This window comes from Nannospalax galili, unplaced genomic scaffold (genome assembly GCF_000622305.1).
Source record: "Nannospalax galili isolate Female #2095 unplaced genomic scaffold, S.galili_v1.0 scaffold267, whole genome shotgun sequence".
In the NCBI taxonomy this organism is placed as follows: domain Eukaryota; kingdom Metazoa; phylum Chordata; class Mammalia; order Rodentia; family Spalacidae; genus Nannospalax; species Nannospalax galili.
Window position 1 is genome coordinate 2,593,353 of NW_008357518.1, and position 26,817 is coordinate 2,620,169.

General features: G+C 41.4%; 2 protein-coding genes across 6 annotated transcripts; one reads left to right on the forward strand and one right to left on the reverse strand.

The window, feature by feature from the left end:
• Positions 1-1,714: 1,714 nt before the first annotated feature.
• Positions 1,715-17,747, reverse strand: Abhd13 (abhydrolase domain containing 13). Of its 2 annotated transcripts, XM_017794894.2 has the most exons (3): positions 17,489-17,747; positions 14,825-14,991; positions 1,715-3,292 (listed from the first exon to the last, which is right to left on the reverse strand). In XM_017794894.2, exon 3 carries the CDS (start codon positions 3,270-3,272, stop codon positions 2,259-2,261), a length of 1,014 nt encoding a protein of 337 aa, XP_017650383.1. In that variant the 5' UTR covers positions 3,273-3,292; positions 14,825-14,991; positions 17,489-17,747; the 3' UTR covers positions 1,715-2,258. The 2 variants fall into 2 exon arrangements, with proteins under 2 accessions (XP_017650383.1, XP_008853417.1); XM_008855195.3 differs by lacking the exon at positions 14,825-14,991.
• Positions 17,748-19,709: 1,962 nt separating this feature from the next.
• On the forward strand, positions 19,710-26,577 carry Lig4 (DNA ligase 4). Of its 4 annotated transcripts, none has more exons than XM_029557222.1 (2): positions 19,710-20,014; positions 22,630-26,577. In XM_029557222.1, exon 2 carries the CDS (start codon positions 22,659-22,661, stop codon positions 25,392-25,394), a length of 2,736 nt encoding a protein of 911 aa, XP_029413082.1. In that variant the 5' UTR covers positions 19,710-20,014; positions 22,630-22,658; the 3' UTR covers positions 25,395-26,577. The 4 variants fall into 4 exon arrangements, with proteins under 4 accessions (XP_029413082.1, XP_017650384.1, XP_008853418.1 ...); XM_017794895.2 differs by having other exon boundaries at positions 19,710-19,862; XM_008855196.3 differs by having other exon boundaries at positions 19,712-19,976.
• Positions 26,578-26,817: the final 240 nt, after the last annotated feature.

The window sequence follows — 26,817 nt, forward strand, 5'->3', positions numbered from 1 at the left end:
ATATGCCCAATCCCATGAGACAAGGACAAGATGGAGGGATCATGAAGAAGCCACCTTGCAATGAGACCAATCACTGTGGCCAAGTCACAAGGCTTTCAAAATGATGCCAGGGGCCCTTCATGGCCCCTCAAAAGTCCCGAGTTTGTTTCTACCCCCTACCAATCTAAAGAAATAATGTCAAACATAAAAGCTGATAAAGAAAGATGCCTGCATCCCTGAACAGCCTCTGCACTTTGCCACAGAGATAAAGGCTCCTTCCAAAGGAGGGAAGGTAAGAACGGCAGCAAAGAGCTCTGTGACCCCTCACGGCCTGGCTCAGCAAAAAGACATGAGCAGCACAGAGAACACTGATGAAGAAAACACTTTTGAATCCCATCAGGGTAATTATAACTAATGTTGGTAAATTCCTCCAGTCCAAATGACTTCACTAAACAGACCATGGGATTTAGCACTCTGCAAACAGAAGGACTGATTAAAAGGATGCCATGGAAGCTGACTTCTGTTAGACAACTCTCTGCTGCCTCCTTCCTTTTCAGTAAACTGGTATTCAGGACAGTCATGCTAACAGCAAAGATGGACAAATGAAAAGCAGTCTTTAATCAGTGTCAATTTACATAAAATAAACCCTCCATGATGACTCACCAACTCTTCAGAAAAGCAAGATTTTTACAATTAATAACTTATAGAAAAGCATTTCTTTTTAAAGAAATTACACTTGCTATACATCATTTTCTAAACACTCATAAAACGAAGGTTAAGAACGCTATTTGGCAAAAGTACTTCTAGCTCTATGCTCACACAAGTTTGAAATTAAGGTCAAGATTACTGACTCTTTATTACTCTGTTCTAGCTACCTGTGGAAGGCCATATATAAAAGCTGAACTGTCTGAGACAGTGTGTTCATGCTGACATTGTACAGGTTCAAATACATCGACCTGGTGAGGGCTGTCTGAAAATGACTTGGCACAACTCTATCTCGTGATTCATAGTCTATGAAGATAAATTTCTGCAGGCGTCAATGCGCTTATTTTTTTAAGATAGTTTTTCTTACTTTCTATATATCTGAATGCTACTTCCCACCTATAGCTAGCTAGCTATGTAACTGTTAAATGTATAATCAGTTCTATGTCAAAAGGCTCTAGAATCCTTCATCTCCACATGTAAAAATGTATAAATAATTGAATTTCCTAAGACTGTCATTTGATGTAGTTCATTACACAGCAACTGGAATATTAAACTAACAGAAGTTGCCTGTTTAGCCTTTGTTTTTATAACTTCTACTTTCAAAAAGTTCAATAAATGATCTTGACTTTGTTGAGTTTGGCATATCCTATGTACTAGGATTTGAGTCAGATGTGGGAATTCCACAAAGCAGTCTGTATACTGATGTGCTAAGACTAATTTAATTTTTGAGCAAGTTCTAACCTTTACTATGAGTGCTATTAATGGTTCAGCTGTAGATTTACAAAACTGACAAAGGCTAAAATTCTGTTTGCCATCAAAATATCAAATGTTAAAAAGTTCAATATGCAGTTAGCTGCAGTAAAATTATAAATTTCTATCCTCTTAGCCATGATCCAGACTGCACCTAACAAAAACACAGCACATCTATATCAGAAAACGGTCCCATTTATTATTAAGAAAAAGCTGGTCTCAGCATTCACCAGAGCAAAGTTCAACGGTACCTGCACACAGGTCTTACGTTCACTTCTTGCCAAGAACAAAATAGAATTTACATAAAAATAGATATAACCCAGGTAACCATATACATTAGCATGTAACCACTATTTACATTAAAAACATTGCATTGCATATGTCAAGGAATAAAATAATCACCATGCACTTCATTTTAATGTTTAAGGTGAAAAATGCAGTTATAGAACTAGGTTTCCTTACCGTGATTGTCCCAATGTTTACCAAAAGAATGCCATTCAAAGGTTTCTTGTTCATAGACCGCCTTCTGAGTACAACAGATTATACCACTTAAGCAACAAGAAACTTCTGAATAACTTCTATTACACTGACATATTTAACTAAAGTTAAGATATATAATTAGCCTGAAAGTTCTGATGAAAATATGAAATAATCTGGAGAATTACAGTTCTTCAAATGTAAAAAACTGCTGGATCATCAGAAAGTAATGCTGGGGTCCTTCCCAAGTGCAACGTCACTCTGCAAGAGTACAGACATACCACATCTAGAAAGAACATTATCACTCTGCACATGTAAAATGCAAGGCATTCACCAAGAGGGCAGCCTTATATAATTGTGACATTAGACGACGTCTTCGTCATGTCTTCTGGAGAATGGCTCTTCACCACTTCCTTGATGAACTGCTCGAGTGCAGTGAAGTAGCCTTGGCACTGCCACGTGTCATTGTGTGTGCCGTCAGGAAAGATGGCCAATCTCTTAGTCCGAGACGGGGAAAGCTCGTACAGCTGCTTCATCATCACTGGCGGAATCAGCTGGTCGGAGAGTCCCGAGATGAAGAGGGAAGGCATCCTGCACTGAGAGATTTTTCTGTAGGACAGAAACTTATTTTTATAGCACCATAAAGGAAGGTAACGCATTGGAAAGAAAGAGAATAAAGTGCTGGCCATGTGTGGTATGCTTAAGAACGTGTTTTCCACCATGATGGCTGAGATCCGGTGAGAGTTCTCAGAAGCCAAGTGAATAGCCACCGCTCCTCCCAAGGAACGGCCAAACAGGAAAACCTTGGTCTTATCAAGGTCAGGCCTGGTCATCACATAGTCTAGTACAGCTTCAGAATCTAGATAGAGTCCCTCTTCGCTTGCTTCACCTTCACTTTTCCCATATCCTCGATAGTCAACAAGCAGCAGGTTAACTTTGAGGTTAACCAACATGAGCAGTGCGTTTGGTAACCTGTGACCTATGTTGCCTGCATTCCCGTGAAAATAAATTATAGTCGGGGAATAGGGAGAACTGTCTCCAGTGTATCTCACCAAAATCAGATTCAGGCGCACTCCATCTTTGGTTCTGATGAAAATGTTTTCATGTGGAATACCCGTGGGCATGGGAACGTAGAGGCGGGAAGAAGATGGCTGTTCTGGAAAGTACAGCAAGACATCCTGGAATTTATACAGGATGCCCGCGATGGATACACATATTAACAGAAGTAAGATAACGCCTCCATACAGATGAAAAGTTACTATCAAAGGTAAAAGAGAAATGCGGCAGAGAGCCCAAGACCAGGAAGCCAAGGCTATGAGCCATCTTTCAATGAAGTTCCACAGCATCCAGGACTTTTCCATTGTAGCTCTGCGTAGGTGTCCTAGAGAGAGAGAGAGAGAGAGAGAAAGAGAGAGAGAAAATTAGTAATCTGCCACGTACCTATGGAAAGGTAAGGTCCGCTACGAGATGAACTCAGTATCCATGGATCCTATGTCACTCTACCCATGAAACCTGTTGTAATTCCACATTAGTCTCCAGTCTACAATATCTTCCAATCTGTAGTTAGGAAACATTCATCAAATCTATTCACTGTTCAAGAGGTGTTTATTTCCTACTAGGTACTTTCATTCATCCCACAGAAAAATAGCTTGCCACCATTCCCAGTTTTACATGAGGAGATAGAGGTGAGGAGATTTAGTACATGTGGCTGCTATCCAGGATCTAGAGCCAGGAAGCCATCCTTTTCTGAAGCCTCTCCCACTGCTGAAGCTGTCCTCTCCTGAAGCGCCTCCCACTGAGGAGGCCATGCTCTTCTGAAGCCCCTCCCACCGAGGAGGCTGGTCTTCCCCTGAAGCCCCTCCTACTGAGGATGGCCTCTCCTGAAGCCCCGCCCACCGAGGAGGATGTCCTCTCCTGACGCCCCTCCAACCAAGGAAGCTGTCTTCCTCTGAAGCCCCTCCCACTCTCAGGTCTTTCTCACTTATCCTTAGCAAACCTACATTCACTCTGGTAAAAACAAGAGGAACAGGAGGCAAAGCAGCAGAACTCAAAGCTCATGGTACAGCTACTAAATTGTGTACACATATCCAGCACAAACTATTTTTAAAAAGAGGGACTAACAAAATCTAACTGAGCAATTAACCAGGGTAATTTATTGTCAACTTCACAAAAAAGAAAGATTTTGTAAATAAAAAAAATAAACTAGGGCTGGGCGTGGTGGCGCATACCTTTAATCCCAGCACTCAGGAGGCAGAGGCAGGCAGATCTCTGTGAGTTCAAGGCCAACATGGTCTACACAGTGTGTTCCAGGACAGCTGGGGCTACAAGGAGACCCTGTCTCAAAAAGACAAAAAACAAAACAAAAATAACAAACTAGGGTAAAAAAAGGTCTCTACTTAAAATTTTGCATAAACTTCATTTGTTTAAATGAATTAATGATTTAAATAATAATTATGACACTGTATTACTTTGACATAAGCTTAAGAATATATACTTGATCTCAGACTAATACCAAATTTCAGATAGCTAGTACTGTAACAAGAGCAAGGTGGCATGCGGGAAGTCAGGCCATGGGCTCAACAGAGTGCAACTATGTTGAAAAACATTAAGTACTTGGGGGGCAGGTATGAAACAGATGCACAGATTCTGAGAACCAGACATAAAGGAAGCAAGATGCTTACTAAACAAAACATTATACAGATTACTAAAACACATAAGACAAAGAAAACAAAAAATCAAAACCACCAGAAAACAATTTTGGTTTTATAAATAAAATTTAACCAGGTGATGTGGTATATACCTATAATTCTAGCACTGGGGAGGAGGAACTTAAGTTTAAAGCCAATCTTGGCTACACAGTGAAATTATACCTTAAAAATTAAACAAAAATAAGCGTATGTATAGTGTCATTAAGCAGGAAAAGAACCTGAGACCAGCTGTGTTTCCTATTATCCATCTACTTAAATTTATCTACCAAATGTTAATACTAAATTCTCTTTTAAACACTAATAAACTATCATAAAGTCATTCTTAACTCTAGTAAATAGTTTTTAATGACTATCAAAAAAATCAAGCTAAAATTAGGTTGGTTGAAAGAGTTCAGTGGCTTCATTGAGTTTTCACAATGGCTTCACTATGTATGTGCTTTCACATGCACTTTTTCTTTCTTCTTTCTTTTGTTCTTTATTTTTGACAAAGTCTTAAATTACCCCAGGCTGGCCTCAAACTTTATCTACAACCAAGGATGACCTTAAATTTTGGATCCTCCAGCTTCCACCTCCCCAGTGTGTAGAAGGTGTGCACATCCACACCCAGTTTTAGAAGGTGTTGGGAATCAAACCCCAGGCCTCCTGCTTGCTAGGCAAGTGAGCTACCTACCCCCTAGTCCTCACACTTGGGTTTTTATTCAAATGAGTCATTCTGAACATTGACCAATACCACAGCTCTGTTTTTTTTTTTAATTAATTAGTTTTTATTTTATGTTTTGAGTGTATGTATGTGCACCCTTGTCATGCAATGGACTCGGAGGACAGAGGGCTTTGGATCCCGTGGAACTGGAGATGCGGACAATTGTTAGCCTCCATGTGGGTGCTGGGAATCAGGACTGGGTTCTCTGCAAGAGCAGCCAGTGTTCTTAACTGCTGAGCCATCTCTCCAGACCAAGTACAGCCTTTTTTGATTCCCAGAATTAAACACTGCCACCCAGTTATAGCAAGTCTACTCAAGAAGGAGCTGCAAGACAAGAAGCTTATGGGAGACCAAGTAAAACCCAGTGTAGAGTAGATTCAAAAAAGACTACCTTAACCCTGCATGTACTGGCTAACAGGAACTGAGACACACTGTAGAGGCTGAGTAACAAGCCCAACGCACTGAATCCTTCATCTGCCACAGTCATTTGTCAGCAGCTCATACATGGCTGATTTGTACTCCTTTGCAGCAGTTAAGTCTCAATGACAAACTAGGCACATGAACTTCCCACCTAACATCAAGGTTTACTTTTTAAAAGCTGACGTCTAATTTTGGTTTGCGCTTGTAGGCTGTATTAGGGAAAATTGAAAGCAAATCAGCATTAACTTTATAAACCAAAATAAAATAATTTGGAGGGTGCACATACAGGATTAATCAGTGGTACAATACTTCCTAGCATATATAAAGCCCTGAGTTTGAGCCCCAGCATTGCAAAGTAACAGTAATAGTAATGGTAAAGATGATGATATCAATTTTGGCCCAGTAACCCAGAGCACAAACGGTTAGAATTGCTAGGCAAGGCAGCTCAAGCCTTTGGTCCCAGCACCCTAGGGGCAGAGGCAGGCAGATCTCCGTGACTTGGAGGCCAACCTGGTTTACACAGTGAGTTCCAGGCTAGCCAGGGATATTTGGTAAGACCCTGTCTCAGAAAAACAAAGGTTGGAATCATACATACATGTGTGTACACATGTACGCCTGTATGCCCACCCATGTATACATTACAGTATTACAAAATCTAAGGTGACTATAGGGGGGAAAAAGGCAAAAATTTAATTGTTCTTTCATTGTTTTCTTTTTTTCATAGTCAAGCCCATCTTTGACAGAGATTGTTATCAATGATGCGTGGCTAAAAATAAGTAACTGAAATATCAGTTCCATGAGCCAGCAGGGAGAGTACACTTGAACACCTGCTGACAGCCATATCTGTCACCCACTTCCAGTTGGAGTGTTCTTAAATAAAATGAGATTTTTTTTAAAGGCCTACACAAGGCCAGCCACAGAGAAAATTTTTATTTGATTCCATAACTAGTAGTTCTTGATCTACTGTTTTATTTTGGGGTTCAAATACATACCAGTGTCAGGATTTACTAAGTACATGCAGGGAAGAAAAATCTAAAATCATGAGAAGACGGACAGTGTTCCTGAATAATCATCGAGGAAATAACTTAGTTTTCAAATACAAGTTATTTTTTGCTTTTTGGGGGTGGTGGTGGTAAGGGAGTCTCCCTGTAGTATCAGTTAGCTTAGAACTTGCTATGTAGACTAGGATGGCCTTGACTTCAGAGATTCCCCTGCTGGGATTAAAGGTGTGTGCCACTATGCCCAGCTTCAAATTCAAGTTCTTAATTAAAGAAAAAAAAATTGTATAACAAGGAAATCTAAAGCTCCCAATACATGAAAGAAGCCCATTTTTGAAATTTGAAGTCTGTATCTGCATCTGTATAGATTAATTTATATGGTTAAAGTTTACAATACATTTTGAAATGTTTCTTTTCTACGTTTCTTTTAAAGCCTCTTAATTTCTATTTCAGCAGACCACTGAATTTCCATCTGTACAGCCAGCAGCGGCCGTGTTCCTGTTCTCCTAAGGGCTATATATACTTCAGGACTGCAATGTCTTCTATGTGAATAATCCTGCAATGTTTCAAAATTATTAGGTTTCTAAGAAACAGGAAATTCTGAGCAGTGGGCATTTATGCTTAGGGTTGGATGTCCAACAATGTGGGGCATGTTTGTGTAACTGGTTAGGAATAAGTAATAAGCTTGGAATTTTCCACAAAACAATCCTGAAAAATTACTTTTAAAGGAGTTATGATAAATATAATTTTATAGTGGGTTATTATATTACAGAGGCAGGAATAACTGCAAGCTCATTTGTATGGTTTTGTTTGTTTGAGGCAGGGTCTCCCTGTAGCCACAGCTAGTCTGGAATGTGCTATATAGACCAGACCAGCTTCCATCTCAGAGATCTGCCTGCCTCTGCCTCTGGGTCTGCCTCCCAAGTGCTGGGACTAAAAGTGTGTGTGGTACGCACAGCTGGGAGCTCACTTTGAATACTATCATTGGCTGTTAGTTTTTAAAGCATTCTGATGAAATCTGAGTGTATATGCTTGTGTTTTCCTGTGTTGATAGCCAGGTTAGAATGAGGATGCATAACCCAGTGTGTGAGCCACCTCTGCCCCTATTTCATCATAATGCCACCTCAAAGATGCTTAAAACTGGGCACACGAACCAACATCAAGAAGCTTTTGTTTATTTATTTAATTTTAAAATCGTACGTGTTACAGCAAACAACATGGATGCAGTAGTGGCACTTTTATCTTGGGGGTAATCAGCAGCTACCTAATTGGACTTAAAGCCTACGAAATGGGAAGAAACTCATGTATGGTGCTGTAAACATAACCAAATACACACTACAGATGGCTGGAGAGGTCTTATATCTTAGAGAAAACATCAATGCTGTCACATCCCTAGACAAATTAATTTCTTACTATGTGCAAAATATGGATCCTTATATTTACAGACAAGTATTCCAGTCACCATTCGTCAAAGAAACTTCTTTTGCAACAGATGGAGACTATAGCAGAGTTCTACAACTGGTCATACTCAGACACTGTCTATGAATTACACAAGTCTAAGTGGCACATCTACAATGCAACCTTTACACCTAAGGCTCACAGAACATAGAACAAGGGGTAAAGAGGACATTAATGCACCTCTCAATTCTCATCAATCTCCCTCAGGCAATAGAGGGCCAGGAACACAAAAGGTCACAAATGGCCAAAGCATGGAGGGTTAAGAGTCTACAGAGTGTGGGTCTTTGGACAGGACTTTTATATTAAAATCTACCCACCCAGGGCTCAGAGACCACTGCAGAAGAGGGGACATAAAGACTGTAAAAGCCAGGGAGGAGGTGCATGACCTAAGAGTCCTACAAGCTCTTGGGACCTTGCTCATATGAACCTACAGCAATGGAGTCAGCATGCACAAGACCCATGCAAACTCAAGCAGACAAAATCCCAACACAGAACTCTGAAAATGGGCAACAAGCCCCAATCTTAGTCAAAGAATTATTAGTAGCTGATTAGTGCTGGGTGAGGAAGAGCTGATCTCTTTAATGGGAGGGACTCTAGATAGGCTGCCTAGACCCCAGTGGATGAACTTGCACTGAGGGACATCTGGAGAGACTATCATGATAGGCCTTAACACAAATGACAGAATGTATGACTCCCAGTGTGGGGGGCTATGGAAGGGTACCAGTGGGAAAAGGGGCATAAAGTATAAAGATGATTAAGATTGATTAAGACGTTCTGTATGAGATACACAAAAGTTCAATAAAAAATTTGCAAAAAAAAAAAAATTTAAAAATCTTATGTATATTAAGTGTTTTGCCCGAATATAACTGTACCGTGTATGTGCAATGCCTGAGGAAGGCAGAAGAGGGTGTCAGATCCCCTAGAACCAGAGTTACAATCGATTGTTGGATGCCATATGGGTACTATGAACCAAACCCAGGTCCTCTGGAAGAGCAGCCAGGACTCAACCATGGAGCCATCTCTCCAGTCCCTCAAAGAGGTCTTTGCTTTGTTTTAAAATGTACTAAATTCATTGAAACTCTTTGCAAACAGAGTTAATATAAGTGATCTGTTGATGTATGCTATCAACTTCATACAGACCTGGATGTCCTGACAGCCAATGAAACCAGATGCTACCTCTAATAAGGTCAACACATGCTGCAACAGACAACATTAGGTGAGTTTTCTATTTCTAGTTTGCTAATCAAATAATGAGTTAATAAAACCTGCCTCCTTTCCCACAAAAAAGTGACCTACAGTTAACCTTCCAGGGTTATTTCCTTGAGAATCTGAGAAAGGTGAGCTTCTATTGGCTGAGCTTCTATGCAACACTGTGACTGGGGTGAACCAAACTTCTTCTGAGGAGCTCCATCTGGATGATGAGAGCAGTGAGAGATGCTGAGAATGCCAGGGGGAGCTTTCATGAGGGTCTCTGAGCAGGACACCATCTGGAAGGGCTTATCCTTTGCTGAATGCCAAGTCCTAAACCCACGTCCTGTTAACAAAACAGTGTTCTGTGAGATGCTCTTAACCTGCTCTGGACCACAGTGGGATATGCTCCCCATCATGTGCCATCTTTCCTGAGCTACCACGGATGCTGACATTAGTTTTTAACCCTCACCATTCAACGAAACAGCTTGGCTGGTGCCAAGGGTAGTTCTGGGGATCTCTGAGTCCCCCCACACGAGAGGTCAAACAGGATGACTAAGGTAACAAAGTGTTGCTCCAGGTATACCCTATGTGGCAAAATATTTAATGAAGAATCATCAGGAGAGAATTCTGTCCAGTTATCCTATATGCTCAAATGTACTTTCTGCTAACTAACACCTTAGCATTTTAAACAATCAAATGATGAGTTTACTTGAAGTTGAGGTTTTTACCAAGTAGATGGGTTATATAGTAGAAATTATCAGACCTGTTCTATGACAAGCATAGAAGAAGCCCACCACCAACTTCTTCTGTGTCATTCTTCTACATGACTAATTTTAGCCCATGATGGTCTAAGAGTTATCTGATTTCTTCCTGGTTCTCAATTCTGCCCTTGCTACACTACCGGATCTGACCTGGTAATATCACAGTGTCTGAGAACCACCACTCTCTGCACTTAACCACTCCCAGCAAAGTCCTGAGAATCTGAGTAAGCTCCTGGACATGAACACAAACCTCCCATACAGAATAAACCCCACTGGCCATTAGATCTGGTGAGTTTTTCTCCGTCTACCCTGAACCACCTCACCCTGATGTGGTGATCACTCTCATCAGCTCCTCCCAAGTGCAGTATATCCAAATAGTACATCACCACAAGTGCAGGCATCTCCAAGGTTCAGCCCAGTGTCTGTTGAATTTCCTCCTGTTGCCCTTTGGATACCAACAGTCTTAAAAGTCTCTTGGAGGAGGTGGACCTTTTAAGTAGAGTCTACTAGAAGATTAGATCACTGGGGAACATTCGGACCCGGTCTCCTTCTCTCACTCAGCTTCCTGACCACTATGAGGTGGGCAGTTTTCCTCTATCAGTCAGTCCCTGCCACCACATACTGCCCTGGTATAGGTATGAAGTAATGGAGCAAAGCAATATTGACAGAAACTTCTGGAAGTGTGAGCCATAATATATCTTTCCTGTTTACAAGGTGATCTTCTCAAGTATTTTATTAAAGGAACAGAAAGCAAACAACTGATTTTTTCCCCTTAGTGCTTACATTCTCAAGACACTAGCATACCTATGAATGAATTCCTCCCAGTTCACATGTTTATTCTTCACCGAGGTTCTCGTTTTCCATTCTCCAATATCTGATGCATCACTGACACCTCAAAGTTACCCTAAACTTATGCTTCCCATCAAATGTTTTACATGTATTAATAAAAAAGCATATATACATATAACTATAAATAAAGGTATATAAATAAAACATAAATAAATCCACATACTAAACACAGGTTTGATTGAGGTTCAACACAGAATATAAAAGCTAAAATTTAATCATGCATTACAGCATAAAAAGTCACTAATTATGCATGGCAGTACTGTGAACATGCTGACACTACTTGTCTTAGGCTCAGCTAATGAGCTTATGTGCTCACTTACTGACAGGTGTTCTTGGAAGATACAAAGGGTTCTATTTTTAGGAGAATTTATGTAGGGTCTTGGAGAGAAGGCTCAGTGGTTAAGGGAACTTTACTGCTCTTGCAGAGGACCAAGATTCAGTTTCCAGCACCCACATGGTGGCTTACAGATGCTTTTAACTCCAGTTTCAGGAGATCCAATGCCCCCTTCTGGCCTCCATGGGCATTTCAATTACTCACACAGGTTGACACATAAACACAGTTTGTTTTGCTTTTTTGGTCTTTTTGAGACAGAGTCTCCCTGTAGCCCTAGCTAGCCTGGATTTGCTTTGGAGACCAGGCTGGCCTCAAAATCACAAAGATCCGCCTGCCTCTGCCTCCCAAGTGCTGGGATTAAAGGCATGCGCCACAACATCCAGCTATAAACACAGTTTTTGAAAACCCTTATTTAAGTATCTTATAAACTGTTAGCTGAAAACTAGTTTAAAACCCAAATCATGCCTATCTCTAATGGCCTGAGCCCTCAGAATACCACTGTAGGCCCCCAACAGTGCTGTCAACCCAGTCTGGACCACCAGAGAGATTACACCACAGTGGACTTCCCAGTCTTGTCACTCAGCAGAGATCATTGGATTCCAAAACATCCTCTGCTAAAGATGAAAGAATGTCATAGACACGGAGGTCTGCCCTGTGAGTGCTGCTGCTTAGAGTCTGCACATTTAAAATGGCAAACTACGACAGTTCTTGCTGTCAGGTAGCTCAGGATCTGCTGAGCAGCTTGCAAGCAGCTTGTGAGCCATTCGGGTGAGAAACAATGTGCACCTGTGACTGTAACTGCCTCACACAAGTTCATGTAGTTATGGAGGAGACAAAGAACAGCAAAGATCAGTCAACCATAAATACAGCAAACAAATACAGCAAACAAACCCAAAACCTAACACGTCCTTCACAGCATCATTTCAGTCACTTAGCAGGATACTATCAGGGTTGCTTATTTAGGAAGTCAAATGAAAACTTAAGCCAATCTTTTAAAAACAGGACAAAACCTAATTGCAGGGTTAAGATTCTTTTTTACTTCACATCAAGCAGCTGCTGTACCACTTATTTTTAATCACTTGGCAGGATTATTCATAGAAACACGAAGTATCCCAATAATGGAAATACATATTTGGCAAGGACACTGTAGAGGAAATCAGAGCAGTTAAGCTCCATGAACTTTCAGGCCCCGGGTAAAATGGATGGTTTTCTGTCTCAGGTTCTCAGAAGATAGCAAGATAGCGCAGAATTCTGCAGTAAGAACACAATGACAGACGACACAGTGCCCTAGCAAGAATCTATGCAGCTGCACTGGCAGACACACGATCCTCCTTTTTATTAAGCTCACAGTAAAGGAGGGTCCAGGCTCACTGCAGAGCAGCACTGAAGAACAATAAAGACTGTTCACTGGAGCTCAGCCATTGAGCTTACCTTCACAGGCTCGCGTGACTTGTCACAGCATGGAACGTGTATGCACGTCTAGCACTGTGGCCCAGATACACTTCCACTGTTGCTGCTCTAGATGCCTTTTCTAGGTGACAGTATTTAAGAGGCAGCTGATAAACTGCATTTATTGCAGTTATTCAGATTTAGGGGTCTAACAGACATTTCTGGAAAACGAAGTTTGAAAGTGCTAACACTTGAAGACTTTCTGACAGCACTATGGCAGTGGGGGATACTAACAAATGTGATTTCTGAAAACCGATTAAACATGGAAGGAAGATTAAACATAGTTAGGAAGAAATGCCTAACTAAATAAACCAATATAGTCTAAATGGCCAACGAATTGAATCATGAGCTTAATCTGACTTGAGTATAACACAGAACATTCATTCTACATATAAGACAAACCAATGAATGGACTTCAGTGTACAGGCCTCAAGTTTCAAATGCCACAAGGTAATTGACCTTTAACAAACTACCTCCTATGTGTGTTGTGGCACTAGGAACACCTCTGTCCTCGGCCTACAACAGCAGTGCTGGGGCCTCATTTCTTCATATTCTACATATGAGAGCCTGAATGCAACATGACAACCTGTATTCTATCATGCAGACATGAAAGGGATTTTTTTAAATGTTAAATGATGTCATATCCTTTTTTCCCAAATTTTTTTAGTTTTTGTGCATTTCATATAGTAGACCTTAATCAAATTTAGACTCCCTCCTCTCTTCCACTCCGCCCACAATTTCAGGTGTTCTGTCTCATATGTTAAGTTTTATCTGGTGAAGCATTTGTACCCAGGTGTCCCTCGCTGCAAGTTCATCCCCTGGAGTCTAGTCAGCATAGCTAGAGTCACTCCCTTAAAGATCTATTCTCCCTCACCCCACAGTAATCATTTGCCAATAGTTCCTTAGCTAGGGTTGGGGCCTGTTGCCCATTTTCCCTGTTCTATGCTGGGTTTTTATCTGAGGGGGCAGAAAGATTATAAGAGCCAAGGTTGGTGTATGAACATAAGGAAACAGAGGCTTTCAGGCCTCAGGGAACTTGCTTCAACTGGCAACAATGTTGGCAGCATGCACAAGACCCATGCCTGTTCAATCAGACAGATCCCTATTTCTGCAATTACAGTACCTTTATATGAAATCTTATTTATGTTAATGTGTAATCAATATTACTATACTTTATAAACTTCTTTTGTTTTCTAACACATTCATAAATCTATGTAACCCAAATAAAGAAAAGAATTTTTGGAATCCTCAATAATTTTTCAAACTATAAAGAGGGCCTGAGGCTGGAGAGATGGCTCATGGGTTAAGGGCATGTACTGCTCGTGCAGAGGATCTAGTTTGGTGTCCAGCACCTAGTTCTGGAAGTCTACAACCATCTGTACAGCTTCGAGGATGACACCCTCTTATGAACTCTGTGGACATCTGCACTCATGTGCACCCCTCCCACATATATACATAATTTGAAATAAATCTTTAAAAAAAATTAAAGAGTTCCTGAAACCTAGATGTTTGAGAACCACTGTTTAATATAAGTAATTTTACAGCCTTTCCCCAACAAACTTGAGTCCTGAAAATTAAGAACAGCATACTATTTAACTACTTTGCATAATGTTATAGATATATTTAAGGTTCTCTATCCAGTAACATTTTATCTGAAAATTGAAGTCTAACAAATGTATGAAAAAATAAAATTCTAACTTTAAGAATGGATGCACTTTATCATTTAACTAAGAGTATTATTTTTGTGATAGAGTATATATTAATAAAGGTCAAAATCACCCACAGATAAAATTGTTCTAGTACTTTCTAATTATTTCTAGTGGAAAAAGTACAGTTTATATTTGGTTCATTGATTCTACCAATAGCAAGATCTCTGAAAATTACCTATATGTGAATTACACTGTTTAGTTAGCTAACAATGAATTATAGTAAAAAAGCTTGTCAAAGTTGATTATTTTAGGGAATGTTTCTCTAAGAAATCCTCACTCATGAAAAACATATGCATGTTGACAGAATAATAGAAAATTCAGCAAAAGATCTCTCACCACATCACGAGGGGAGAGAACTTCCAGATGCTCATTCATTACTAGGGGAATGCACAGCTTCCAACCACATTTCAAGTAACACAGCACTTGGGTCCAGCATTCTTACATCAATCTTTCTCCTTTCCTGTTCAGCACTGGGAAGTTATGAAACTGTGCCAGCTGCACAGCTGAAATGGAAACACAAACAGCTGCCATCAGTGTGCTAAAGACACCACAGAATGCGCTATCCATTTCCCTGATGGTCACCCACATGCCATCAATACTGAACAAGTGTATTAATAGTGCTAGGGGAACAAATGAACAGCTTCTGCCTACAGAGATGCTGGAGGGTGACTGGATGGTTCAAAGATCATAGAAACCTGCAGGAGCAGGTGTCTCCAAAATCATACCAGGTAGGAATTTAGCAACATTTCTGTGTTTTCCTCCTTGAAACACTGGCAAATACAGTCATCTTAGATAAAAACTTAGATGACAGATTATTGTCACCATGAAAGCCAATGACAATTTGTTCTGAGATTATAAATATCTGCAAGTAAGAAAAATGGTAAACAACAAAAAAAAATCTTAAGCCTTAAAATGTAAACACTGATGTTAGAATGATAGTGAAATACAGGAGGTTTGGAATTATAAGTGCAAAGCTTTACATGTTAATTTACAAACTAGACACACAAAACTTGAACTCATTTTCTTATATGAAGCTGTTGCCACAGAAGTAGCTGGGTTCCCAGGCTAACTTTAAATGTATACAGTCTTGTCCTGGAAATACTGCACCTTTGCAAGTAATTTCAGCAGAATGTACTATTTCAGGATCTAACCAGTAGGCAAAGCACTAACATAAGATGTAATAACATAACATATTAGGAAGTCTGCCATTTGACAAACATCTTTAAAAACCAGAGGTTTTTAGATCTAGTCTAAAAACAGTAATTTAGGGCCTCAGGAAAACCTGAGGCAGCTAAACAAGAATTAGAAAGATGTTAGAATCTGGGAGGATTAAATGAGCTCTATATTAATGAAAACAGAGAAAACAGAAACAAATTCCCCTGAGCTAGACAGTACAGGTCTGAGAGTTTCTGTATTAAGTCATACAGTTGGCCCAGGATAACCTGGCTAGTGGATGGCAAGTGCCTCTGGGGTTCCAAGCGACAGGCAACAAGCCAAGCTCTACTTGTATGTGCAAGTGTAGAAGTCAGCTTGCTTTCAACTTGCTTGGCCTCTCCGAATACGTACTTACTAATATATAAAAACAAGATGAAGCATTTCACTGAACTATGGCTAAAAGTAAACATGATAGTGAGATAAAATGCAAGCACTTTTGGGACAAAGTTATCAAGTATTTTATTACCTGCCACAGCAAATAAGTCACAGTTAGTACTGGGAACCCCACTCTGCTCAGACAGACATGGGAAACTGGCAGTTACTCTATTTGGTCACAAGAAATAGTTATTAGGGAAACGATTTTTTTGTTGTTGTTAAAACTAAGCTCCAAATACAGATCCTCCAGAAAGCTTCCCTTGGACCTTCTCTGAACTGCCACCCAGACCCACTTACCAGGTGGTGCTCACCACTGTGGCTAGAAGTTCCTCCTAACCTTATGTTAGTAGTCATCTGTATACTCCGGGTATACAGCAATGCCTGGTGCAGAGTATGCTGCCTACTCAATCACTGCACAGCTGGGTTGACCTCTTAGGTAGGGGGGCAGTTATGACATAACTCCACATGGACAATCATAAACTCATATAGTGAGATAAGATAGTACTTTAGTGAAAAATGGGTCATTAGTGTTACATACACATACAAACACTAATTCATGCCAAATGACAGGAAGGACCCATAGAAACCAAACATCAAACTTGACGGCCAATATGCAACTCAGCTACTACTGCATAGTAAAGATATGATAGAGCTGCGCGGTGATCTTTATTTTTGGTTACAATATCTTGGCCAAGAAATACCCCTTAATGCATTCTCGCTTAAGATGACTGAAGACAAAAGTCTATCCCTTGGCAAAGTGTCTTGGATTGCGGTGAACGCGATCCTGTTTTCCTTAACCCCCTAGAACTTCCTGCTTTGTGTACCTGGGTTGTGCACCTGTCAGAAAGGACTGAAGCGCGGTCCCTCAGATTCGCCATGAGGTTTGCTGGGTTACTTTCCCTGGAGCTGGAGGTGGCAGAGGAAGGGAAGCACGCGGGGGGGGGGGGGGGGCCCGCGGTGGGGGGGGGGGGGGGCCCTCTGGTCTCTGCACCTGTGGGCTGGGACTGGAGTCGAATGGCGACGCAGGGATGCATTGGGGACAAGTCCGGGGGCCGAGGATCAAGTCCCGGGCAAAGTGGGAGAGCCCCAGGAGCAGGTCGGGTCTGAGGGCAGGTGTAGGAGCCCAGGGAGCTGGTCTGGGAGTCCGGCGGGGAGCCTGGGGCGCAGGTCTGGGGGTAGGTGGGGAAGCCTGGGGAAACCCGGGAACAGGTCGGGTCCGGGGGCGGGGGTCATGTGGGAAAGCCTGGGGAGCAGGTCTGGGAGTCCTGCGGGGAGTCCCGGGCGCAGGTACGAGAGCAGGTGGGAAAGCCTGGGGAGCTCAGGGAGCAGGTAGGGTCGGGGGTCGGGTGGGGAAGCCCGGGGCGCAGGTCTGGAAGCCCCCCGCTCAGCTCCCGCTTCCTCCGCACTTACTCAGGATCGCGGGCAGGCTGCGCAGTCGGCCGCGGGCACCAAGGCGGGCTCCGCGCAGCAGCGAGGCCCCGCGTCGTCCCCGCCGCTCCTCATCGTCCCCCTCCGGCCTGGCAGCCCCTGCCGTCGCCAATTAGCCCGAAGCTTGTCCGCCGCGGTTCACCCAGGCTGTACTTCCGGCCCCCGCGCGGGTGTCGCCGGTAAAATCCCCCGCCAGTCCCTACATAACCAGTTCTCGGTCTTCCTGCCCGGAGTGGAAAGCCAGCCCGCCCCTCCGGGCATGCGTAGAAACCGGGTCAAGGACTCGGGCGATGGTAGCCGGGATGGGACATGATATCGCCCGCGGAGGTGCAGCCGGGCTGCGAGTTCCAGTTCAGTCCTATCCCTTCGGCCTCAGCTTCGTGGCCAGGCCCAGTGAATCTTCCACACTGTATTTACCCGAGAAACTCTAGCGCTCGGACAGCGATGAGGAGATAAAACCCAGAGCCCCGCTTTCTTCTAACCTACACCGCAGTGGACTATTCAGAGCAGATGTGGGCCTGACGCTTACACTATTTTCAGGTCCCTTTTAAAGAAAAAGAATGCGGAACTTTTAAGTCTCTCAGAGTTTGAACTGCACTTTGAAAATGTGGTGGAACATGTTAGAGGACACTCAGGTTCATGGTCTACCCTTTTATAACAAACTGAACTGAGAAGTTACTTTAGGGGGTCTGCTTCCTCTCCTGTTTGGTTAGTCCCTATTCTGAGCTGCTTTTACACAGTTTCACAGGTTTCCTTTGCCTGTTGGTTCGTGGTTACTTTTAACAAATCTATCCTGCTACCTGAGAGTTCCAGGTCAGAGCTGGGCTCTTGGCTCATAGCTTCCTATTATTATTGCCTAATAAATGCCAAATGCTAAAGTCACCATTATATAAACTAATAATTATAGAACTCTAAAGCTTCTTTAGTGGAAAAAAAAAAAAGAGCCTTGGTTCCACTTGAACCATGCAGCTCATGGTTCATAACACAGGGCATTGAATCAATTTCAAGGTTTCGTAACCTTCTTAATTCGCATGGGTCTCTTATCAGCAACACAGAGTTCCGCCTTATCTTACACTGTAGAGGCTCAGTGGATGTTGAGTAATGCACAACTGTGCAAGTGCTGTCTCACAGGACCAGCAAGTGGAGCTTCCTAATGACATTGCTGCTGCTGCTCCTGCAAAGTAAGTTCATTTGTTCATTTGAATAGTGGGGCTGAGGAAATGGTCACAAACGGTACCATGTGATTTTACATCTCAGATGATTTCAGATAAATATCGGGGAACTTTAGGTGAATTAAATGTAGAAGATAATTAAATAAAATGGCTGTGGGTGACAAGCAGCCCTAGGAACCTAGCCTCCGCTTTAAACTACCTCTCTGAACCGTCAGTGTTGAAAGATTTTTTTGTACACTGGACAAAGCCTAAAAGCATTTAACACTCTTAAGGTTTCATCTGAGCCCAGTACAGCAAGTCTCACTTTCATTTTAAAGCAACATTTTATGGCAAAGGAAAATAATTGTAAAAATTGTTCTCGCTCTTTATTCATAATTTCTGAATTCTCATGGGGAAGAGGGCAGATCATAGCCACATTTCAGTGGAAGGCAAGAGTTTCTGGGTTATAAATAACGGGGTTATATTCTCATTTCTTTAATACCTAGTACACTTGAACCTTAGTACATATTCAATGAAACTTTACCAAATAACGTTATTTCAAATAATTGGATGCATAGTAAAAGAATCAGTAGAATCAGTAGACCATGCAAGTATACTTCTTTAATTACGCATTATTATGAGTTATGTATTATTTTTATATTGACACAAGAACTCAACAGTGCAAACGTCATGAAGGACAAAGGACCTAAGATAATTTTGCAAAAGCCTATCTTTGTAGCCCCCCGTCTCCCCGTGAAATATGCTTTGGGAAGGAGGATGCCCTGTTCTTTCCAGGTTTAACCACCAAACAAGGAAATGAGAGTGGTTAGGTCTCTTTGAAGTTCAGAACTCTGAGAGGTTGTCACTGTCACTCGCTGAGGCGCCGGGATCCTGACAGCAAGCAAGCGCTCTACGGCGGAGTCTGGAAAACGGCCGGACGCACCTGCTAGAGATCATGGCAGGGAGGAATGGTAGCCAGACTTAGCCCGCAAGGCCCTACTGCGCAGGCGCACCCGGAGCCACAACGCCCTGCCCACCTGAGCATCTTTGCAACTCTGCAAGCGGCTCCAGAGGGCAGTTGCGCCCAAGTCTCTACTGCGCCTGCGCAGTCAACAGCTGGCGGAACCGGCTTCTTGCGGCGTCAGCTTCCGGTTTGACAAAGGTTTGGCAGTCAGAAGGGAGGTGAAACTGAGCGAGGCTCGCGAGTGAGCACTGGAGGCGGGGCTTGGCTGGAGGGAACCGGCTTTTCAGTGGGGGCTGAAGCAGAGCCGAGGGGTGATCCGGGTCCTGTCGAGACACAGGGCTCCTGTGACTTTCAGGTGCGTGGACTGCGGGTGTTCCCTAGGCCCGGCCAAAGGTACAAGCTCAACTTGGTGCAAGTTTTGCTGAGCACCTGCTGAGATCCGGAGGGCGCCGGTTGCATGGGCCTGGGAGAGGAGGAGTGGCAGGCATGCCAGCCTTAACCATACTTTGTATGCTGTCTCATGGCCTCAGGATCCCTAGGCATCCCTCGCGCCGCGCATCCTTTTCACAGATACCCTTCTGCACTAAGGGCGGTGGAAGGTGCTGGCTGAAAGGCGGGGAAATAGCTTGTCAAGGGTTAATAGAAAGAAATTTCGCTTGCTCTGTCAACTTTCATCCAATAAAATAGGGCTTTCGTGTTCGCTATGTCCAATATGCTGGCTTGTTTGGTTGTGGCCCTGGCAGCCACAGGATGGAAGAATTCATAATTGAGTACCGATTGCGTGCATTCGTTCTCTGGAAAGTTGTACTTTACCAGCGTGGAAAGGCGAAGCAGCCTTCCCCACACTCCACTTTTGTGCTTAGAGTTTTGCACCATTAGATTTTAATTGTTTGTACTGACAGAAGCATTAAAGTAACAAAAGTTTCAAGGATTTACCAATGCCATGTACTTTATTAAGCACCCTGGTTAATATTTCTGATTCATTTACCAAGGCTTATATTAATTGTACCACATAGATATTAAATGTTAAGAGTCTACATTTGAACTTCAGCACCAGAACCCTAGTAACAACCTTTTTTTTCTTACTGCAAATGGAAAGCATTAACTCAAAACCTCAGAATGCAAAAAAATTAAATTGGAGAGATGTAAAAATCAATGGGAATTCTAAAAAAAATGTTATGTCTTTTATAGTAACCTGAAATCCTAGTTATTTTAAGATAACATGTGTATTCACACCATTGCCTGAATTTCTCATTCTTATAAAGCCTTCTGAGTCTTTTCCCTGAGATTTATTGAAGGAAATGTTGAGAACATATAGAATGTACAGTTAGACCTACAGAAAATTTATACCAATACTTGAACTTTCAAAAAAATATTTCTTAATATACTTCATTTTGCATGCATTGTACACAAATTATAACTAGCATTGTGCACCATATATGCCACCATATGTGCTCCTTGGAACCAGGTGATGCAGTCAGTTATGCAAACCAGATCCAGCAAGAGGAAGCACTTAACCAAACTTGACAGAAGTCTCAAGGTAAAGTCCCTGGTGGGCTTATCTCTTGATCAGACCCAGTGGGTTAGTTGAGTTTCCTTTGTAGAAAGTTATACAAGAAGTTGTTTTTCTGTGACCTGCTAAACACTTGCTTGAATCATTACCAATGCAGACAGAGTGTTCCTGCTTCGCCAGCCCATTGGCCTTTCCTGGTGTGCTTTCCCACAAATTGCATGTAGGCATTTAGTCATTCATTCAGCAAAGAAATCTGCACTGTATTCACCACTGATAGCACAAATTACAACCTGACTTCTGACCTCTCCCGACTTTGTATGTGAGACTCTGTGGGGCAAGGAAACTAGAGCATGGAGAATCTCAGAGTTTCTGCATGAAATAGCTCTCCTTACTTCTGGAACATGCTGCTGTATTAAGGAGTATCTGAAATCACAAGATAAAGTGTGATTTAGATTCCCAGAACATACATTTTGCTTGAAATCTTTCTGGAAAATTAATTTGCCTTAATAGTACATAGTTTATGCCACATTAAAATAACTGATGTTTACAGATTCCAATAGAACTAACAGTAATTTTTAAAACTTCAATGAAGTTTCAGACCTGTGGTAACTACTTTAAGGAATATTGTAGACCCTACTCCATTGTTTCTTTGATTTTAGATGTCTTTGATGAAACAGTACAATCATGGCATTTTGTTTTAATTTTATTTTTGATAAAGCACTTAGAATGTTATTATAATTAGTTCTCTCCTGCTCTTTACAGAACATACAGTCTCTTAAAGCAGAGACACTACCTTTACCTTAGCACAGCAACTGGCTCATATGTAGTCACTGAACATGTCAGAGTGACTGACACAAAAATATATACAAACGAATATAATAGTGAATTTATATTTCTGTAACTATGGTAAAATAGGCAAATTTAGGCTATGATAGGGAAAATATTTTGAGTTGGGTTTTGAATGCCAAAGGGACTTGGCATACTGGAGATGAAGTGAAAGTCAGTATAAACAGAAGTATTGTCGGCTGGAGGAGAGGACACCTGTTGCTTGTTTTTCTGAATGGTACCAAGATTTGGATTTCAAAATGCCTAAGAACTCAGCTTTCAGGCCAGTGAGCAACTGCTTTGTTCTAAATGTTTTTGCTGTATCATCATCCGAGGGAGAAGAAACATATAGAAGCCCAGAAATAGCGTATGTCGCAGCTGATTTTTGCTTATATTTTTAGCAATAATCTCTTATAGTGTGTGCTAAATAATTAGGAGGTAGAATAATAACCCACTGCATGTTAGCATTTAAATGAGATAAACTATTTTTCAAGATTGCAATTATATGTAGAGCCATCTTTTATAAGACTGCTCTATTTTCCTTGAATAAGCATTAATAAAATTTATTATAGTCCAGATTATATCTGTAAGTTCCCTATTTCAAATATTTAATGGGAATCTATCTGAATTTTGTTTAATTCTTACAGTCACTCTCTTTTTGCTTTATTAGTTAAAACCAGAGGATTCACCGTTGCTGCTATGGCTGCCTCACAAATTCCACAAACTGTTGCATCCCATGTCCCCTTTGCAGATTTATGTTCAACTTTAGAACGAATACAGAAAAGCAAAGACCGTGCAGAAAAAATCAAGCACTTTAAGGAATTTTTAGATTCTTGGAGGAAATTTCATGACGCCCTTCATAAGAACAAAAAGAATGTTACGGATTCTTTTTACCCAGCAATGAGGCTTATTCTTCCTCAGTTAGAGAGAGAGAGAATGGCTTATGGAATCAAAGAAACTATGCTCGCTAAGCTGTATATTGAATTGCTCAATTTACCAAGAGAAGGGAAAGATGCCCTGAAGCTCCTGAATTACAGAACACCGACTGGAATGCACACAGATGCCGGAGACTTTGCCGTTATTGCTTACTTTGTGCTAAAGCCAAGATGCTTACAGAAAGGAAGCTTGACCATCCAGCAGGTGAATGAACTTTTAGACTCAGTTGCCAGCAATAACTCTGCCAAAAGAAAAGATCTAGTAAAGAAGAGCCTTCTTCAACTAATAACTCAGAGTTCAGCCCTTGAGCAGAAGTGGCTGATACGCATGATTATAAAGGACTTAAAGCTTGGTGTCAGTCAGCAAACTATATTTTCCATTTTTCATAATGATGCTGCTGAGTTGCACAATGTTACCACAGATCTAGAAAAGGTCTGTAGGCAGCTGCATGATCCCTCTGTAGGACTCAGTGACATCTCTATCACTTTATTTTCTGCCTTTAAACCAATGTTAGCTGCAGTTGCAGATATTGAGCGTGTGGAGAAGGACATGAAACACCAGAGTTTCTACATTGAAACCAAGCTGGACGGTGAGCGGATGCAGATGCACAAAGATGGGGAAGTGTATCAGTACTTCTCCCGAAATGGATATAACTACACTGATCAGTTTGGAGCTTCTCCACAGGAAGGCTCCCTTACCCCATTCATTCATAACACATTCAGAAAAGATGTGCGGGTCTGCATCCTTGATGGGGAGATGATGGCCTATAACCCAAACACACAGACTTTCATGCAAAAGGGGATTAAGTTTGACATTAAGAGAATGGTGGAAGATTCTGAGCTGCAGACTTGTTACTGTGTTTTTGATGTGTTGATGGTGAATAATAAGAAGCTAGGACGGGAGACCCTTAGAAAGAGGCATGAGATCCTGAGTTCCACCTTTACACCCATACAAGGGAGGATAGAAATAGTACAGAAAACACAAGCACATACAAAGAATGAAGTAGTCGATGCCTTAAATGAAGCAATAGATAAGCGAGAAGAGGGAATCATGGTTAAACATCCTCTGTCCATTTACAAGCCGGACAAAAGGGGTGAAGGCTGGTTAAAAATTAAACCAGAGTATGTCAACGGACTAATGGATGAATTGGATATCTTAATCGTAGGGGGTTATTGGGGTAAAGGCTTACGGGGTGGCATGATGTCACACTTTTTGTGTGCGGTAGCGGAGAAGCCCCCTCCTGGGGAGAGGCCATCTGTATTTCACACTCTGTGCCGTGTTGGGTCAGGATACACCATGAAAGAACTGTATGATCTGGGTTTGAAATTGGCCAAACACTGGAAGCCTTTTCATAAAAAATCTCCACCAAGTAGCATTTTATGTGGAACAGAAAAGCCAGAAGTGTACATAGAGCCTTGCAACTCTGTCATCGTGCAGGTGAAGGCAGCAGAGGTTGTCCCCAGTGAAATGTACAAGACTGGCTCCACACTGCGATTCCCACGCATCGAGAAGATCAGAGATGACAAGGAGTGGCATGAGTGCATGACCCTGGGAGACCTGGAACAGCTGAGGGGGAGAGCATCCGGGAAGCTTGCGTCCAAGCACCTGCTCGTAGGTGCTGATGATGAACCTCGAGAGAAAAGGCGGAAAGCTGCCCCCAGAACAAAGAAAATAATTGGAATTATTGACCACTTAAGAGCGCCTGACCTTTCCAACATAAGCAAAGTTTCCAGTGTATTTGAAGATGTAGAGTTTTGTGTTATGAGTGGAATGGCTGGTCATCCAAAGCCTGACCTGGAGAATCGGATTGCAGAATTGGGTGGGTACATAGTGCAAAATCCAGGCCCAGACACATACTGTGTAATTGCAGGGTCTGAGAACATCAGAGTGAGAAACATTATTTCTAGAGATAAGCATGATGTCGTGAAGCCCGAATGGCTCTTAGAGTGTTTTAGAACTAAAACCTGTGTGCCATGGCAGCCTCGCTTTATGATTCACATGTGCCCATCAACCAAACAACATTTTGCCCATGAATATGATTGTTACGGTGATAGCTATTTTGTTGATACAGATTTGGACCAACTGAAAGAAGTATTTTCAGGAATGAAGAGCCCTAGTGAACATACCGCTGAAGACTTGGCCTCCGTGATTGCTGATTTAGAATACCGTTATTCATGGGATCACGCTCCTCTCAACATGTTCCGACGCTGCACCATTTATTTGGACTTGTATGCTGTTATTAATGACTCAAGTTCCAAAATTGAGGCCACAAGATTAGCTGTGACAGCCCTGGAGCTCCGGTTTCACGGAGCAAATGTAGTTTCCTGCTTATCTGAGGGAGTGTCTCATGTTATTGTTGGGGAAGATCAGAGACATGTTACAGATTTTAAAGCTTTTAGAAGGACTCTTAAGAAAAAGTTTAAAATCCTACAAGAACATTGGGTAACTGATTCAATAGACAAGTGTGAATTACAGGAAGAAAACCAATATTTGCTTTAAAGCTGGCTAGTTCAGGGAAGCATTACATTGGCAGACTCTAGAGCAGGCAATAATGATAAATTATTAAGTGACATTTCTATCTGTTAAAAAACTTCTAAAATATTAATAGGTATAGCAAAACACTAAGGTGAAAATTAATGACCTAAAGCCAAGGAAAATGTTCTTAATGTGACTTATAACCATGATATATAACAATTTGAAGAGATGTTTGTACAATATCCATATTGTACAATATGAAGCTAGAATTTTGAGTACATTTAGAAACTTTTAGAATCATTACAGACATTGACTTTCTAAACAAGATATTCCAGAGTCAAAAATTATGGTGGTTTTTAGCCAATAAAGAGGATTGCATGAACAAAAGTCAGAATTGTTAAATTAAGCCTATAAAAATACATCTTTTTACTTGGAAGCTCAAATGCCTCCTTTAAATATAACATACTTTCATAAACAGTTATTTTTATGGTTATGGTCAAGAGCATTAATAAGTTGTCCAAGATATTTTTAGTTAAGTTAGAGGAAGTTGAGTGAGAATCATCTAAATACTTGGGATATCATTGGTTTGATTTTAAAAATAATCTTGTAGCTGGGCATGATGATACACAGGCCTTTAATCCCAGGAGGCAGAAGCAGGCAGATCTCTGAGTGATTCAGGCCAGACTGGTCTACATACTGAATTCCAGACCAGCTGGGGCTACTGGAAGACTCTGTCTCAACAAACCGAAATAACAGTAGTAATAATAACAACAATGACCTTGGAATTTTAAATTAGTTTGGATTTATTTTTTTTCTAAAATAGGCATTTTGCAAATAAGAACTTTGTGTGACTTTGCACTCCAAACATAATAGTATTCACAGAGTTCTTTTCCCATTGAATGGATGTCAAAGAGACATACGTTGCTTTGATTTTTAAAAGACAGCTTTTGTAATCAGGCTGAAGTCAAAAGTATAATGTTTATATCATATCTGGACTTCTGAGTTCTGTACCAAGTTTGAAGTACAGCCTATTTTCAGACTGTGCTTCATGACAACATTGAAATGCTGGTACCCAAGCTATGCATGTTGATCATTTGAAGCAATTGGGCTTTTTAAAAATAATAGATGAAATGTATATGGTTGCATATGGTATATGGTTGTTACACTTAATTTAAATAAAATTACTAAATATTTATTAATAAAATAATTTCGCTTTTAAAACACTTCATCATATTTATTTCAGTCAGGTTTTAGGATGTCAATATACTTCCTGTTGTTGTTTTCCTGACACTGGGTCTCACCTGGGAGTCCAGGCTGGCTTTGAGATTAACCGCAATCCTGCCTTAAGCTCCCAAGTACTGAAATTATAGGTGTGATCCCTTGCTCTTGGCTCAGTTCACTTTTAAACTAGCTTTAGTCATGGTCCCTTGGGGGCCTTCAGGATTCA